The sequence below is a fragment of the Rhinolophus sinicus genome, chromosome 15, assembly GCF_057876585.1.
Source record: "Rhinolophus sinicus isolate RSI-liver-muscle chromosome 15, RSI-T2T, whole genome shotgun sequence".
Classification (NCBI taxonomy): Eukaryota; Metazoa; Chordata; class Mammalia; order Chiroptera; family Rhinolophidae; genus Rhinolophus; species Rhinolophus sinicus.
Genome location: NC_142515.1, coordinates 85,158,852 through 85,175,847, shown reverse-complemented (window position 1 = coordinate 85,175,847; position 16,996 = coordinate 85,158,852). Strand labels below are relative to the sequence as shown.

At 51.8% G+C, this 16,996-nt stretch overlaps 1 protein-coding gene across 3 annotated transcripts in view; it reads right to left on the bottom strand.

Moving 5' to 3' along the window:
* The window catches only part of AKAP8L (A-kinase anchoring protein 8 like), a 29,809-nt gene extending 13,980 nt beyond the window's left edge, over positions 1 to 15,829 (bottom strand). The window contains exons 1-12 of one of the 3 annotated variants that reach the window (XM_019736859.3): positions 15,688 to 15,829; positions 10,864 to 10,938; positions 6,773 to 6,805; positions 6,431 to 6,488; positions 6,248 to 6,328; positions 3,914 to 4,367; positions 3,722 to 3,818; positions 3,570 to 3,640; positions 3,177 to 3,240; positions 2,167 to 2,275; positions 573 to 714; positions 161 to 266 (exon numbers count right to left, since the gene is read on the bottom strand). In XM_019736859.3, coding sequence (XP_019592418.3) covers positions 161 to 266; positions 573 to 714; positions 2,167 to 2,275; positions 3,177 to 3,240; positions 3,570 to 3,640; positions 3,722 to 3,818; positions 3,914 to 4,367; positions 6,248 to 6,328; positions 6,431 to 6,488; positions 6,773 to 6,805; positions 10,864 to 10,938; positions 15,688 to 15,700 — 1,303 coding nt within the window. In that variant the 5' untranslated portion in view covers positions 15,701 to 15,829. Of the gene's footprint in view, positions 1 to 160; positions 267 to 572; positions 715 to 2,166; positions 2,276 to 3,176; positions 3,241 to 3,569; positions 3,641 to 3,721; positions 3,819 to 3,913; positions 4,368 to 5,171; positions 5,675 to 6,247; positions 6,489 to 6,772; positions 6,806 to 10,863; positions 10,939 to 15,687 lie in introns of those variants that run through there. The other 2 variants (XM_019736857.3, XM_019736860.3) reach the window with 2 other exon arrangements.
* Between the last annotated feature and the right edge of the window lie 1,167 nt (positions 15,830 to 16,996).

The following is a 16,996-nucleotide window of genomic DNA, read 5'->3' as shown; positions in this document are numbered from 1 at the left end:
CTGAGACAGACCCAGGAGTTTGGGAAAGACACCAAACTATCTCCACACTTCACCCTGCCACTTCCACGTGGGTCTGAGGCTGCTCTCACAGGTGCTCCCTGGAGGAAGAAGGGTGTCGTGACCAGGAGGGCAGGGCGGCAGTGGGACGGAAGCTCCTTACCTTGCGTCAGATCCTGGTCTCTGTAGAGCTGCTGGATCAGACCATCAAGGTCTTCCACGGTTTTCCGGAGCTCCTCTGTCTTCTTGGTCTTGTTGGTGACGTACTCCTGCCAGAAATACCAAGGAGAGACCAAGGTTCGTGTGAGCTGCTCTATTTCCTAAGGCAGAGGTATGCAAACTGCGGCCTACGGGCTGCTCCATTTTTAATTGGCCCGCAGCAAATTCCAAAAATATATTTAGTTTACTTAAATAAACCAGGTGAGGCAATACGTATTTCACCTCGAGTGAGTGGCCTGGCTGTTTGTGTATTTTACCACATATGGCCTTTGGTAAAAAACGTTGAAAAAAGTTTGGACACCCCTGTCCTAAGGGGTCTGAGAATCCAGGAGCAGCTGAGCCACTCCAAGGCTCACCTGCAGAAAGTCAGCCGTCTGCTTCGGGAGCTTGGTGCCTACATACTTAAAGTGCTCTTTGTGGAACTTGCTATCGAGGTGGCTGGTCATCTCATCCTCATAGAAGGTCCGGTATTTGCAGAGAGAACACACAAACTGGATCCTGCCACGGGAGAGAAACGAGGGGCTGGAGCTTCAAGGGTCCCACAAAACAGTGCTGCCGCCTCACCCAACCCAGCTGCAAGCCCTGAAACAGGCCTTGCTCACGGGCCTCTGAAGTGCAGTCCCAGCAGGGGGACAGGCTGGGACCAGTGGGGTCGGGAGTAGAAAGGGACAGAAAGTCTGCAGGCTGCAGTTACTGCAACGTAGGGGACAGGGAAGGAGCTCTTCCTTCCCACAGGCAGGAGGCTGAAGCCTGAGGCAGCTGCTGCTGCAACAGGCAAAGAGTCGCTGGAAGGTTGCCGGAGGACCTCTCTACCAAGGCTGGGCAGGAGCTTGTGCACTTGGCCCAGCTGGGGACCGGAAGGAAGGATGCCCTGGCGTGAGCCAGGTGGCCCTGAGGTGCAGAGTGGAGTACGCAGTCCCGAGGCAGGGCCCGAAAAGGTGCTGCCATCTTCCTTCTGGGGCCTGGGGGACCGAAAGGCCCAGCCCATCCTCTGCTCAGAGTGCTCAGGGGTGGTGTTGGGAGGGATGGGAGGCAAGCAGGCCTGGGCACCTGCTGCCTCATCTTCCTCTTCCGAGAAGAGACCAGTCTGAGCTGGAAGGAGGGCGCCCGCCCGGCCTGCCAGAGGGCAGCCTGGAGTCACCTGAGCGAGGTGCTCTGTCTGGGCCTGGTGTCCACAGCAGAAGCCCGGGGTCTGGGGCCTGGGCCGGAGCAGGCCGCCGTGGCAAGGGGCGGAGGAGGCCAGCCGCCACCGAGGCCTCGGGGCGGGTCCCTACCTCTGCCGGACGTCCTTATCTGGGCCACGGGGTCAGCTTTGTCTGGAGAGCCCAGGGGCCGGGCGCCGGCGAGGCTGAGGAAGGTCCAGCAAGAGCAAGAGTCTGAGGCGGAGGAGGAGGAGGCAAGCGCCAGTGCGGGAGCCCTGAGGGCAGACAGACCCGACCAAGGGGCGTGAAGGACTCAGCCGCAGATAGGGCCGGCCTGACAGGGCCGGCGGGCAGGGCAGAGGGCAGGCCCAAGGCTGCCACAGCCCACAGGTGCTGCCATCTCTCCTGGGCACGACGGTGGCCTCTTGGCAGCTAGTTGGGGTGGCACAGGCGCCTTGGACCTTCAGTCTCTGATGAGCTGGCCCCCTCCCGCAGGGGCATCAGGCCCCCAGTGCACCTCGGAGCTCGTGCACCGAGTGACTGAGCGCCGGAGCTTCTGGGCAACGGTGCCGAGCAGTGTTGGGTCTTAGGCCAAAGACGCCAGCGGTCGCCAGGCGGCCGCAGAGGGACAAGGGACGAGTCAGGCCTTGGGAGCTAGGCCTGGCAGGAAGCAGGGTCCATGCACGGCCGAGCAGGTGGTGGCTCCCAAGGGAGGCCAGAGGGTGGTGAGGCGGCAGAGCTATGGCCCTGCTCTCCTGTTGGCAGCCCCACTGCGAGGCAGGCAAAGGGGTGGAGGGAAGCTGGTTACCTTTCCACCATGCGGTCTCGCTGCCGCTTCTTCTGCTTGTCCTGACTCTTCTTGCCTGCCTGTAACTTGCGCTTAGTCTGGCCACTCTCATCCTGGGCGCTCAGGGACCCTATGGGAGCAGAGGGGCACAATCACCAGCTTGACTCCGCCAGGTCAGGGAAGGCCTGCGGCCTCTGGCTAGAGCACCCGCCGTCTAGTCCAAGGGGTCCATTCTGAGAGCAGCTGTCTGAGCAAAGCCTCTGGCCACGAGCAGACGAGTACCCTGGGCTAAACAGGAAACAGTTGTGGCCAAGGCCCTCAAGAGGGGAGGACACCCGCTGACCCCACCATTCTCTAGGATACCCACATTCTGCAGAGTGGGCCACAGAGAGTCTGGAAGGCAAAGAGGCTGTCTCGGTGGGAACAATGGCACAAGCTCAAAGGGGCTGGGCGGTGGGATGCAGGGAGGCTACAGCTGAGGCCTGAGTGCAGCTGCCAGGGGCAAAGACCCCAAAGCTCACATGGCCCTGCCCACCCCTCACCAGGCACCGCGGCAACAGTGGGCTGAGGCTGGATTTACTGTCAGGTTCCTGCTGGCGCTCATCACTCGGGTGGGGGGACACGGGTCCCAACACAGGGGCTGGAGAGGCGCTAAGGGAGAGGACACGCAAACCAGAGCCGTAAAACCTGCACCAAGGGTCCCAGCTCGGACACCAGCCACTGAGACTCGGACTGTATGTTACTGAGGGACCAAGGGCAGGGTGTACCTGGGGTTCCCCCACACTCTGCTTGTTGCCCCACCTGAAGCCAAAACCCATGTTCTAGGCAGGGGCCATTGCCACCCATAGCCTCTGCCTAGAAGAACAGGGGAAGAGCGAGAAGGGGACAGTGGAAGAGGAACCTCCTGCCAGCACATACCCAGCCCTGCAAGGGAGGGCCCAAGCTGCCACAACCCTGCCTTCAGCTGGACCCCTCCCACAATGAGAGCCTGGAAGAGCCACCCCAGCACCCAGGCGACTCAGAAGACTCACCCTTGTCTGCGTCCTCTTTGCCGTCTTCTTTTTCCTCCTCTTTTCCCTCTTCATCATCTCCTTCCTAAGACACGATTTCAAAAATATAACATCAAAGTGTCAAAGCATGTGCAATTGTTTATTAATGGCTCTGCTATGGGCCAGGCGCCTCACATCCTCCCAAGAGCCCTCGCACAGAGGGCTCAGACTGCCACTGGGGGGGCAGCCTGCCCACAGCCTGACTCCCTCTCCCATAGCTCCCCACGTCCGTAGGCGGGTCACGCATGAGTGCCGGGCTGCCTCAGGCCAGCCTGTGGCCCCTGCGAGAGCCCAGCTCTGTGGCACAGGGGCTCAGGCAGCCTGCTCTTCACCGGCACCCCTGCAAACAGAGCATGCGGGGTCGGGGCCACTTACTGCTCTGGAACCCTTTTCCACAGCGTCTGCACTTTCAGTGCCCTCTGCAGCTTCCCCCTCGGTGCCCTCATCTGGAAGGTGAGAGGAGGCAGGCTCAGCCCAGGAGCCCCAGGGGGCAGGAGGCAGGGGCAGTGGCCAGTGCCCTGGCTCACCGTTGTCCGAATCACTATTGTCTGAGCAGTCGGTCCGGAAGGCTTTGCTATCGGGCTCGTCAGCACTACCGCTCTGCTTTCTCTTCTTCTTCTTGGTCTGGGTGGGAAGGATGGAGCCAGGTCAGGGTGGGTGAGCCCAGGCGCTTTGCTCCGGCCAGCCAGGGGCCAGGAGGGAAGGCCTGCTCCACTCACCCGGAAGTCAGCTGTGGTCCAGGTCTTCCAGGTCCGCCTCATCTGCTTCATGCCATTGCCAAAGCCGAAGCCAAAGCGGGAGCCGCCTGGGAAGGCGCCCCCGCCACGCATGCCCTGGAACATGCCGTACTCGGGGATGATGTTCTGGGAGAAGAGGGAGGGCAGCCGGGAGGCACCAGGCATGCACTGGCCCCGGGCCCCCATGGGGTCTTCCCACATGCGCCCATAGCCTGACGCCATTGGCCGGCCACTCCGGGAGTCCCGGGCCCAGCCCTGAGCCCGTGGGCCAAAGGTGTCGCCGCCACGCATGCGAAACTGCTCTCGGTAGGCATCATACTGGCCCTCATAGGCCATTTCCATCTCAGGGTCAAGTTCGCCGTAGTCATAGCCCGACCGGTAAAGGTCACGCTCACTCAGGACGGCCCTCGCGTCACAGGCCTCATAGGAATCATATCTGCAAAGTGAGATGGCAAGAATCAGGGAAGGCCTCAGGCCCCATCACCCTGGCCATCCCCAAACCTCCCCGTCCTGGGGACAGAAAGCCCTGCTCCAGCACCTGTGCCCCTTGCCGGAGAGGCTCAATGTTCAGAAATGCCAATTAAGAAGCCCCTCAGGAGCAGAGTGCTAGAAGTAGGAAGGGCCCGTCAGCGGATGTCCCCAAGACTGTGCTGCCACTCACCTGCCTGGGGACCCTAAGGACAACTGGGATGGAGCAGGTCTCAGGGGCAGAGACATCGCATAGCCCTTAGTCCTTTGGAAACACGTACACGTGTCTGTGGTAGCCACAGTGCACAGAGATGCTTCTTGGGGCGTGCAGGGAAGTGGGGAGGGGGCAGAGCCGAGCACCCCAGCATCCTCCAGCACACGAATGCCTGTCCAATGGGCTGATAACACCCATGAGAAACCCTGCGCAGGTCTCATCCCTCATGGCTGGGGGAACCTCTATACCCGCCAAAATCCCTCACTACCCAAGAGGAGAAGAGGGACAAAATGGGGAGTGTTTCCCAGGAAAGATACCGCGAGCTTGCCCAGGGGCTAGAAAAAGTGCTCTATCTCCTCAACCAGGAGCCCAGGATGAGGCATCAGACCCTACAGAGCGACAGGGAAGGCAGAGCAGCCTCCCGCAGGGAGACATGGCAGCACAGAGAGCTGTGCTAACGGTGGAAGCTGCAGTCCACAGCCCCCCAGGCCCAGAGCCCACTCGTCTCATGGGCACAGGAAGCAGCCAGTGCTACCCAGGTGCCACGCCATCCCTCACCAGTGCTCCCCGGCTCCAGGATGTGGCACGATGGCACATATGCAGTAGTACAGGGTCCACATGGCCATAGAGACAAGAGCCAAGCCCCTCCTTGCCTTTGGCAGCCTTAGTTCCAAGCACTGTACCTGCCAGAAACGAGGGCAGGGAGTGTTTCTGGGGGTTCCTCTCACACTTTTTGTTTGCTACGGAGCCCATGCAAAGAAGTCCCCCTGGCACCCTCTGCTTCCCAGTGGCCCTGGGGTCTCACCTGACCCTACCAGTGCCTGGCCAGGCCCCTTCTCTCTACTCTCCCCATTAGGCTGCTCCACGCTGCTCTGCGCTAGAAACCCACGTGCCCCTCTCACTGAAGCTCTTGCTAGGGCACAGGACCTCCTGGGCCCGCACCAGTTTAGACCACAACAAACACCTACAACGTGAGGCTGGGGAGCAGGGCAGGTTTGGGTGCTAGGTCCAGCTCCACCACTTACTCCTGGGTACCTTCAGGCAAGGGTGTGACCCGCCTGCGCCTCATGTTCCCCATCTGCAGAAAGAGGACGGTGACAGTTCTTCACAGGGCACTTCCAAGGCTCAACAGGCGCACATTTGCCAGGCACTGAAGAGCAGCCAGGAAGTGTCCCAGGGCAGGACCTGTCCCTTATGTGGAGATAGCCCAGCCCGTTGTGATCAGCCCCAAAGGCTCATCCCACTCTGCACACTCAACCCAACCTGTCCTGCCCTGACAGCAGGCAGGATGCCAAGTCTCGTGCGAACTCCAAATGCCTGTCTCCAGAGGGAAGGGCCACTTAACACTCTGCTCCTAAGAGGCATTTGGAGGGTCCAGGGAAGCCAGCCCAGTCTGGGCTTGTTCTTCCCCCTATAAGCCGGGGGAGAGGCTGGCCGTTAGGCCATGGAATGAGGGGGGACAAAAGCCAGAGAAAGGACGAGCACTAGATCCCAGCAGAGTCTCTGAGAGTCCCAGCAACAGAGCAAGGAGGGAGAAAACAGACAGGAAGATGATTCAGAGAGGGAGAAGCCAGCAGGCAGGAGGTGGGAGGTGCCCCCGCCGAGCCTCAGCCCCCAGGCAGGCACCCACTCACCTTTCTCCACCTGAGCCGTACACACTTCCTTGTATCATGTCTGTTTCCAAGTGCGGCACCATATCTAAGCGCTGGTTCATTCTGGACAAAACGGAATCGGCACTGGCGCTACCTGTAGCACTAGGGTTTGCATTTGTGTCAGAGCTGGGCGTTTCCCAAGAGTTTGAAGTGGCCATACCGTACCCATAGTTGCTGGTGTTATCCTGGCCATAGCCGTAGCCATAACCATAGTTCTCGTAGCCTGCAATGAGAGACACAGGTAGAGATGGCGGGGGGAGGGAGAAGAGAGGCAGAGACAGAGAGAGAGAGACAAGGACGTTTTCTATCACAGAGACAAGTTGGGGACCCTAGCCCCCCGAGGCTGGGTGGGCCCTAGCTCTCCCGATGAGGCCTTGTGTGAATGAGTAACTGGTCCAGAGCCCCTAAAGGTAATCACCCCAACACCCGGGGCCAAACTGGATAGTGGCAGAAACACATCAGTTCAATACCAAGGGAGAGGGGAGCAATCATGAGAATCATACTTGCCTCTGTTTGCCCCAGAGTTCCAAGTTCCATATCCTACAAAAAGTAAAAGGGTAATTACATCTACAACTGCTTACGAGACTTTAATTCAGGCACAAATGAAGACAATGACTCCCAGTATCTGACTGGCTGCAGGAGCCTGAACCTGCCCGGAGCTGAGAAACCTGGAGCTTGCGAGCACCATGTAAATGGTCCAGGCCACTTGCTGCCCTGGTGCTCCACCTTCTGTGGCTTGGACCATCTACTATTCGAGGGACCTCCCCTTCACAAGATCCTTGGGAGCTAAGGAATTTGGCTCCTATACTCCTCCCTCAAAGAGCCAAAATTAGAAGATTACCCCCAATCCCATAAGAGCCTCACACAGACTCTGCTGTACAAGAAGCTCAGCACAGAACCCTCATCCACTCTGAAGACATACCCTAGTCTCACAAATGTCTGCTTTAACAGGGTCACCCAGCCCTTGAATTGTGCGAGTTGCGCTGGACATCAACAGAAGGAAGGACAAGACACAACTCTGGATTATAAATTAATATGCTCTGGAGTTGAAAGAGCACATGAGAAAATTTCATTCCTTCAAGAACACACAGCCACTGAGAAGTGAAGAAATGCAGAGTTAAGTGAGTCAAGCAGACACACTTCCTCCCCAGGAGAGTCCATGAGAACAGGAGACCACCTTCCCAGTGTCTCTGGTGGGAGCCCAGAAGCATCTCCTACTTCCGGTTCTCTCTGCCCTGCAAACAGACCGTGCTCATCCCAGGGCAGGACCAAAGCTTCGTGAGACGGGAGGATGATACATGGCAGAATCCAGCCACAGAGGAGCAAGCGTGCACACAACGAGAAGGTGAACCAGGGAGAACAGGGAGCAGGCCGAGGTTCTCCTCAATCCAGCACACAAACAGAATGGCAGGTATCAAAAACCCGCGAGGGACTCTAATGACCACTGCAAGGAATGAACACGGGCGCGAGAGAGCTCCCAAAGCAAAACTCCTCTTCGTCTGGGGAAAGCAAAGCAGAGGCTTCTCATTCATTCGTTTAGTCAGCAACTATCATCCGGAGCAAACAGCGCAGAGGCTGGCAGGTCTGGCCACGACTCAGGCCCAGAGCACTGCATGTGAAAGGAGAGACACCACTAGCCAGTAAGCAGCAAGCCAGCCAGGAGGAGGGAATCACATAACGAGTGACGGGCAAGCAGAGAGGCTGGCAGAGTCACACAAGGAATAATGCACACTTAGCCCTGGCAGCTAACAAGGGCCTGGTCTCGTGGCTGTTTGCACGAGGGACAGTGGACACTACTCAAAAGGAAACAGGACTGGGAGGCAAAGGCAGACCCACCTGGGCTCTGCTTGTGAGGCTAGAATATGGTGCCCTGGTTGAACTGCGGAGGGCCCAGCAGAACAGCAAGGAAGCACAAGAAAAGGAAGCAGGAGTGGGCACTGGCTACTAAAACAGGATCAGACAAGCACTCCCTATGTGCTATTTGCTATGCTCGGAGCAACCCAGACTCCCTGATGGGCTCCCCAGCTGGGTCCCTTCAAGGGAAGCCTTTGTCTATACTATGGCATTTGGGGGCTCCTAAGACCTGCCCCTTCCAAAAGAACATCCAAACTCACGTCGATCCTCAGAAAAGATGAGACCATGGCTGACAAAGGGAATTTTTAGTACAATTTTTTTTAAAAAAAGAAAAGAAACAAACACAAGAAAAGGAGATGGTCATAGTAAGCAATACTTATAGAGCAAAAATAAATACTCAGTGAACTATCTCATGGAGGAATCAAAAGAGAATCTATTAAGCTTTCTGTAGCACAAAGAAAAGCTTCTAACAGTAAGCAAAATAAAGCAGGATACACAATTCTATCCACCTATAAATTATTCAATCACCTAAGATAGGCATGTTGATGGTTTTTCAAAATGTTATTTAAATGTTATTATATTTTTCTTGCAGTTTAAGCCAGAAGGAAAAACACAACTGTCCCTATTCTTTCACAACATGGTTGTCTACATAAACACTGAAATATAAGTATAACAAAATAGGATCTCTGTGTTTGAAACTACAAAATATTAATGAAAGAAATCAAAGATCTAAATAAATGGAGTATTATGGATTGGAAGACTTAATATTGTTAAGATGTGAATTCCCCCAAACTAATCTATAGTTTCAAGGCCATCCAAAATCTCAGCAGGACTTTTTATGGAAATGGACAAACTGATTCTAAAATTTATATGCAAAAGCAAAGGAACTAGATTATCCAAGTCAATTCTGGAAAAAGAACAAACCTGGAGGACTCACATTAACTGATTTCAAGACTCACTACATAGTAATCAAGAAAGTGTGGTACTGGAGAAAATTTAGACACGTAAGTCAATGGAACAGAATTACAGCCCAGTAACAGACCCACACATGTATGTTCAATTGATTTTCAACAAAGGTGAAATAGAATCTTGACTTATACTGCACACCTTGTAGAAATATCAACACAAAATGGATCACAAAATAAATGTAAAATGTAAAAACTATGAAGCCCCTAAAAGAAAACTTAGAAGAAAATCTTTGTGACCTTGGGTTAGGCATAAATTTCTTAGACACAACTCCAAAATCACAATCTATTAAGACTGGTAAATTGGAATTCATCAAAATGAAGAACTTGTGTTCTTCAAAAGACAATGACTGACAAAAGAAGAAAGACATAAGCCACAGTCTAGAACAGGGGTGTCCAAACTGCGGCCCGCGGGCCAACTGTGGCCCGCAATCCATTTTTAATTGGCCCGCAGCAAATTCTGAAAATATATTTAGTTTACTTAAATAAACCAGGTGAGGCAATACGTACTTCACCTCGAGTGAGTGGCCCGGCTGTTTGTGTATTTTACCGCATATGGCCCTTGGTGAAAAACGTTGAAAAAAGTTTGGACACCCCTGGTCTAGGAGAAAATATTTGCAAATGGCGTATCTGACGCTTGGACCCAGAATATGTAAACCAGAGGGAAAATAATTCAAAAAAGACTTGCAATTTGGTACATTTAATTAAAAGGAATGAGGCAGGGAGGGCAGGAGAGGGAAGCCATGCAAATCAAGTTGCTCCTCACTTATGAAATACCTGATACCTCTTGATTCAATTTCAAAACATGTTTTTCTTACCCCCTTCCCCCCTTCAACTCCGAGTCAGGCCGTTGTTCTCAGTCTAGTTGTGGAGGGCGCAGCTCACTGGCCTATGTGGGAATTGAACCAGCGACCTCGGTGTTACGAGCACAGCGCTCCAACCACCTGAGCCACCCGGCTGCCCCAATTTCAAAACATTCTAAGTCTCCCTCTCCCACAGGGACTAGCTGCTAATACTTCCAGGAGTTTACTTATGTCCATTTACTCAGTAATTTCTAAGGGAATGTCACATGTAGGTCCAGTCTTTCCCCAGACCTTGGTAGTAAAACAAATTACCCATCTCAGCAACTAAAGCATTATCCTTATTAATTCCAAAGAGGGTCACAGACCATGGAAATACCAGCTTTATTAGCAGTGACGCCCGCCAAAGCAAGCCGACACAATATGTATGACCCCCCGGGGTCATACTGAATTAGATTTAGTTCGAGACTATCCACACTTGAGAAATCAATCAGAGATTTTCCCTTAACCCTATGTGCGAGGAGCTGCATGGCTTGAGACAGGCTGACATCTCTAAAAGCCTGCGACATTCAGACAGGCAGCGCTAGAGAGGCTGCCTGTCTGTGCACTACCCTGGGGCTACGTTAACCGTTTGATTTCTGCTCAGATCAATCCTTGGTACTCCTTCCCAGGCCCTCAGTAAGAGTTTCTGAAGCCAGACCTTTGTCACAGACTTCTAACAAAATGGTAAAGTGTTAAAGGAACCAATTTCCGGCCCTAAGAACTCCAGCTTGCTCAAAAACACAGATCTCTCTCCCGTGATTGCCTCCAAGGAGAGCACCGGATACTTTAACAGCCCATCACACCATTTTGTACAAGTTTGATTTAGAAAAGTAAGACAGGGTGACAGCAATGCCAAAGGCAAGAAGACACCAGACTGCTCTGCCACTAGAAGGAAGACCACTCACCAGTGCTCTGATTCCCAGGGGCCCACACTTACCATAATCACAGGTGGGCTGAGCGCTGGTGTCTGAGTACGTTGACTGCAAAGTGGTTTCAGATCCCTGGACAAAGCCTAAACAAATGCACAGAGCGGTTAATTTCCCCAAACAAGACACATGATGATGACCTAAGACTACCGTTTATGTAGACTGGCGGGCAAACCCTCACCTCACTGCAAAGCCACCAAAACTCTAGCTTCTGAACACTTTAATTGCACCTCCAGAACCTATTAACCAATGGAAAGGCAGGCTATGTTTAACTTGCTACACCAGAAGAACAGGATAAATATTTTCAAATACTTAAAACCAGTAACATATTTTGATAAATGAGTACTCAAATTATCATTCAGTTAATTGGAGGTGAGCCACCTCCAATTCAAATAAAGATAGGGTTACTTTTGAACAATGTTAAGACAATAATACCCCTTTTCTTCCCCCAAATCTAAAATCCAAACTGCTTTGTATTTTTTCAGTTTTCCCATTAAAATGTATATATTCAATTACCTCTTAAACATAATTACTTGGGTCTGCATGTTTATATGGAATAAATATTATATACAACATACAGGTATTATTTCCTAATCTCTCAACTCTCAAGCTATTTCTCAACTTAAAATGAGTTAGTACCAAGAAAGGAAAACTTGAACCTCTATCAGGAACTACTGCTCTTAAATGCTGGTTGTAACAGACTATGATGAACCCTAACACTTCTTTAAACCTACATTTAAAAATTTTTTTAACGATTTACCCATAGCACTAAAATTATGACAGACACCGTCAGAGGCAATATTTGCCTATTCCCATCAGAGTCAACTCATGCCCTAAAAATGAAAGCCAGTGCCTCCAATAACTTATTTACCACAGAAGCATAGACCAAGTGCCTTCCCCTCACTGGGCATTCGTCTCTTTGTTGGCAGTCTCTAGTTCATCTCTTAAAACCGCAGCGAAAGATGACAGCAACCGCTGCCAACACTGAACAAGTGTTTCCACTGCCGGGTGCTAGGAGCTTTACCTGCATTATTTCATTCCATCCTCACCACAGTCAACAAAGGGGCCACGGCCAAGATCCCTGACCCTGCAATTCCATAGTCCAAAGAGGTCTGCAAACCAAGTGCTCTCCTCAAATGTGGTACAACACTCATTTGGGGGCAAAACGGACCTCTTGAGGACAATTAAAGTCTTTCTTTACCCCCCTTGGTACAGAAATAATACATTTATCAATAATTAGCAGGTGCTGGCCCAGATCCCGGTGCGGGTGCTGTGGAATCTCCTCCTTTCAAGCCAGAAATCCAAAACACACCCAGCTCCAACAGTCTCAAACAAGGATCAGTGCAGCCACACTTCATCTTTAAGCCCCAGAGGAGGGAAATGAGAAGAGGTGTTGGGGAAGGAGAAAGCCGCAAGTATACAAACCCAATCTTCTTCACCTTCCCTATTTAAACAGGGCAAATTCAAAGGGATTCCCTCCAGGGACCCAGTCCCTTCCAGAGATGCCTAAATTCTAAGCATTGATGATTAACTGTCCACAAGAAACACTGAAAGCACTCTTCAGATGGTTCATCCATGAGGAAGCCTCGTAGTGTAAAAAAGTACCCTAACACCTTTCTCCACCGTTTGTTCAACTAGCCTCTAGAAACTACGTGTTCAGTAATCGACAGCAAAATGGCCCCAGACTTTAAGTAACATGGTTTGTAAATACTGCAGCTGCAACTGGAACCTACCACACACTGACAAGAATACACCGTGGAACACAGAATAAAAGCTGCAGAGCAAAGCTCTGTCTATTCAGGGGAGGGAGCCCCTGGTTCTTTGTTCTCTGGGAAAAAGGAAAGACAATCTGTCCAACCTTCCGAGCTCAATGGCAACCTACTCGTTCTCCCCACATTCACATTCTGCTCCACAACATTGTCTGCAGGGCAGGGCCTTCTGTGGCCAGTTACACTCCAATTATGAGTAAAGCCTTTCTGGTTGGGTTCGTGAAGCGTTTTCTTCTCGGTTTGATTTACCAGCCTGATCAGCTCTGAGTGAAAAAAATAAAATAAGCAAAATTTCGGTCCTATAAAGCTAAAGGTCAGACCATGGATTTAGGATAACCACGCATCACAGCCCCTCCCTCTGAGCCAGCCTCTCTGACATCTTTTCCCCACAAAAATACACCAAGCTTCTCAGTTTTATTCTTTTCCTTCTTTTTCTGAAAGGGGATACTATCTGGTAGTCACCAGCCTGCAAGATGGCCTCTAATGCGTCTTGCCTCCTGACATGTCCCTTCCCAAACTGATAGAGGTAGCCAGTGTAACCAATAAGAGATTGTAGAAATGACTGAGTGTGACTTCCGAGGCTTCCCCTTTGTTCTCTCTCAGATCGTTCACTCTGGGAGAAATTAGCCATCATGTTGCGAGGACCCTCCAGCCGGCCTGTGGAGAGGTCCACATGGTCAGGAGCCAACAGCCGCATCAACTGACCGGTCATGTAAGTCTGCATCACTTTGTGGGGGGGTGGGGTCCTTCAGGTCCAGTGAATCCTACAGATGACTACAGTCCGACTAACATGCAAACTGTAACCTCATGAGAGATCCCAAGCCAGAACCGTCCAGCTAAAACCACTTGTGTGTTCCTAACTCACAGAAACCGTGAGGCAATAAATGTTCCTATAAAACGATGGGTAGCATTTCAGACCTTTGTTTGAAGGCCTGATTCTGGATTTTTCTGTCCAGTGTTTCCACTGGATCATCTTTCCCCTCAGTCCCAGAGATGGAGACTCCTTTCCTAAGTACATAGAAACTAACAAGGTTCAAAAGCTGGACAAGTTATCAGAAAGACAGATTATTTTCATCACCTTCTACGAGTAATGGTAACATTTGCTTCACAGCCTCCAGAACTTCTCCTTAAACGCGAAAGTCGTCTGAGATGTGACTTAAAATGCCTTTGACTTTAGTGGTCTGCTTCTTAAAAAGGAAAGGCTTTATAAAGCTACTGTGGTTTCCAGTTGATCAAGACCAAGGAAAAACTAATCATTACCTCATTAGCTTGGCTATCTCAGGGCCTATTCAAACCCAGAATGACAGCCTACAAGATCTGGAGTTGAAATTCAGACTTAGCCGTTAGTGACCTCTAACTCAGTTTCCTTGTCTATAAATATGAATGCTCCATTATTAAGTTACCCCACAGAACCCAACCATACATCTTCTGGTTTCTTCAGTAATCTTGCCCCTAAAAACCACAGAACCGTCTTCCAGTTCTCAGTGAGACTTGGTAAGAAGGATTACATCTCAATTCCAGAGATGCCAGTAACAACCCTACTGCCTTTCCTCCTGAACCAGGAAAGTTACAGAAAGGCCTAGGGCAGGGGGTGGCCCAACCTTGGTACTACTGATTTCTGAGCCCGGTAATTCTTTGTGGTGAGGCCTGTCTTGTGCACTGTAGGATGTTCAGCAGCATTCCTGACCTCCATCCACTGGATGACAGGAGAACCCCACCCAACCAGACGTGACAACCAAAAATGTCTCCAAACATTGCCAAATGTCCCCTGAGAAGCAGAATTGCCCAGGTTGAAAACCACTAGTCGAAAGGATGGTTGCTTGAAAAACTGGGGTTCTTGCCAAGCTCCCGATCTGGGAGCCAGAGGAGCAAAGCCTGGCACCACCTCTTTGCCTAGGCCAACATAAAGCAGCCTGTAGGAGCCGCAGAGTCTCAGGTTCCATTCTCAGTCCCAAACACTTTCAGGAGAATGTGGGTTACCAGGCAACCACACAAGTTCAGCCTAATACCCTCATCAAAGAGGGAGGCCTCCTCCATGGCTCCTGACTGAGCAGCCTCATTGGTCACTGCCAAGGCAAACACAGCAGTTCAATTCATCCAGAGAGCTTTACAATCACCCAAACACATCCCAGGCATGCCTCTCTGAACTCATCCCCCCCGCCCCCTTTGTTCAAGTCTCACTGGTCTCCCTGGAAGATTTTCCAAGGTGCCAGGCAGCTCCTGCCCCTGGGCTTTTATGTCAAAGGCTCCCGGGCCAGATATCCTTAACTCTGTTACTCTATTGCCGTCTCTGCTTGAATATCACCTCTTTACAGATCTCCAACCACCCCATGTAATACAACAACCCCCTTGGGGTACTGACCACCCCACAATATATCCCAGATTCATTTGCTTGCCTACTGTGGTCTGCCCTGGCCTATAAACTGCTTGAAGAATTCTTGCCAGTATTCCAATGTCTATTCAGCCCCTGACACCAAGAATTTGACAATGGTGAACGAATTACTATGGAAGCCCAGCTATTCCTCGCAAGGCTCAGGCTCAGCCCCTCAGGACCCACGGTGCCCCGCTCAGCACAAATCCTCCAAATATTTACTCCCCGGCCTGGGGCCTGGCGCATCTCCCAGCCCGGGGCAGGCGCTGGGCGAGGGGAGCTGCGGCATCTTGCAGGGACACTGCGCGGGGGAGGGTGCCGTAAAGGCGACGGCAGGCGAACCCGCTGGCTGACCGTAAGAGCCGAGACCTGAGAAAAAGGCACCTGAGGTGTCCGAGGAGGCCAGGCCGGGGTGGAGGTGTTGGGAGGAGAGACGTCGAGCGCCGAGGGCGGGGCCCGCGGACACCAGCGACAGAAGCTAAGATCTCGGGTGGCCGTGACACTAGTGTGCAAGCACAGAGCACTGAGGAGCCGAGGGGCGCGAACCTGAGGCCACCGGCCCGCGGCGCCATTTTGTGACCGCAACAGAGGACAGTGTCCAGGCCCCGGTGAAGGCGCGGGTGAGCCGGGCGCGGCCCGGGCACGCCCCTGTTCCTCCCCACCCGGAGCTCAATCCCTAGCCCCGCCGGGCCCACCTGTGTAGCTCATGGCAGCAGCGAAGACTGCACCCGCGGACTCCGGTAGCTGCTCCGTTCGTCCGACGCTGCGATAGCTGCCACAATCCCCCGGGCCCTTTCTACACACAACCGAGCCCCGCCTCCCGACCGCATTGGCCCGCGCCGGGTTCTGGCTTCACATCTATGGGGCCACCATGCTGTCTATCTCGGAGCATCCCCATACTAATGGTTAGGGATGATGCCAATCTAATGAGAGCCCCGCCCTAATCCCGCCTCCTGTTATACCAAGACCGCGACAATTGGCTAAAAGAAGGAGGTGGAGTTCCAAGGGGCGGAATTATGCACTACGGAGAGACCTGAGGTTCAAGCGCGGCCGGCTGGGAGGAGGGCCTGTGCCCAGAAGGCCCGCCAGAGGGAGCCGGACCTGCAGCGCAGGGAACCACTCCAATCCCGGCTCTGCCACCGGGGTGCTGTGCCAACCTGGGCTGTTTCTTTTTTTGTTTTACTTTTTTAATTTTCCTTTTGTGCTAAGTTTCTAATGTCTCTGGCTTTAAGCTCCAATATGAGCACGGTAAAACCATGTTGGAATGAAAATTAAAACTAATCTCCACACAAAATGCTGAATCTCATGTTCAAACCTGAGATAATGTACGTAAAGAAATCAGTCCAATGCCGAGTGCACTAAATAAATGTTGTGTTTTGTGATTAATGGTTACATAACATGTTTATATAGCATGTTTATATTATATATTTAATAAATATGTGTTGTTTATCATCTCAAATGCTCCCTCATACCTGCAAGGATCTTTTTTAAAAAAATAAGAAAACTAAGACTTGGACTTTATGATTTGTTCAAGAGCCTTGACAAGTGTTAAAGCTGGAACGCCCCTTCTAAAACCCTCTTGGTTCTTTCTGGACTTCTAGAGATCCTGCAGTGGCCCAGCCAGGCTCCAGCCCTGTCCTCAGCACCCTCACTGGATGTTTGGAATCCACTGTCAGACACATCTCATAACTTCTAAGAGATTACTGGACAGAGCTGCGGACACTGAAAATGGTAAAGTGGGTTTGTGAAAACTCATCAAGCTATACAATTACATGTACACTTTTCTGTTTTACTTAAATATTTGTTTTAAATCATGCTGGTTTATATTAGAGAAGTGTCCATTTCTTAAGGTGTGATAATGACCTACTATTAAGAGATTAATTGATCTGATGACCAGGATGTGCTTCACCATAATTCAGGTAGGGAAGTGGGAGGAGGGAGTGGAGGGGTTATAGCTGAAACAGCTCGAGATTGGTCATGAGTTCACAATTGACTAGTACATGA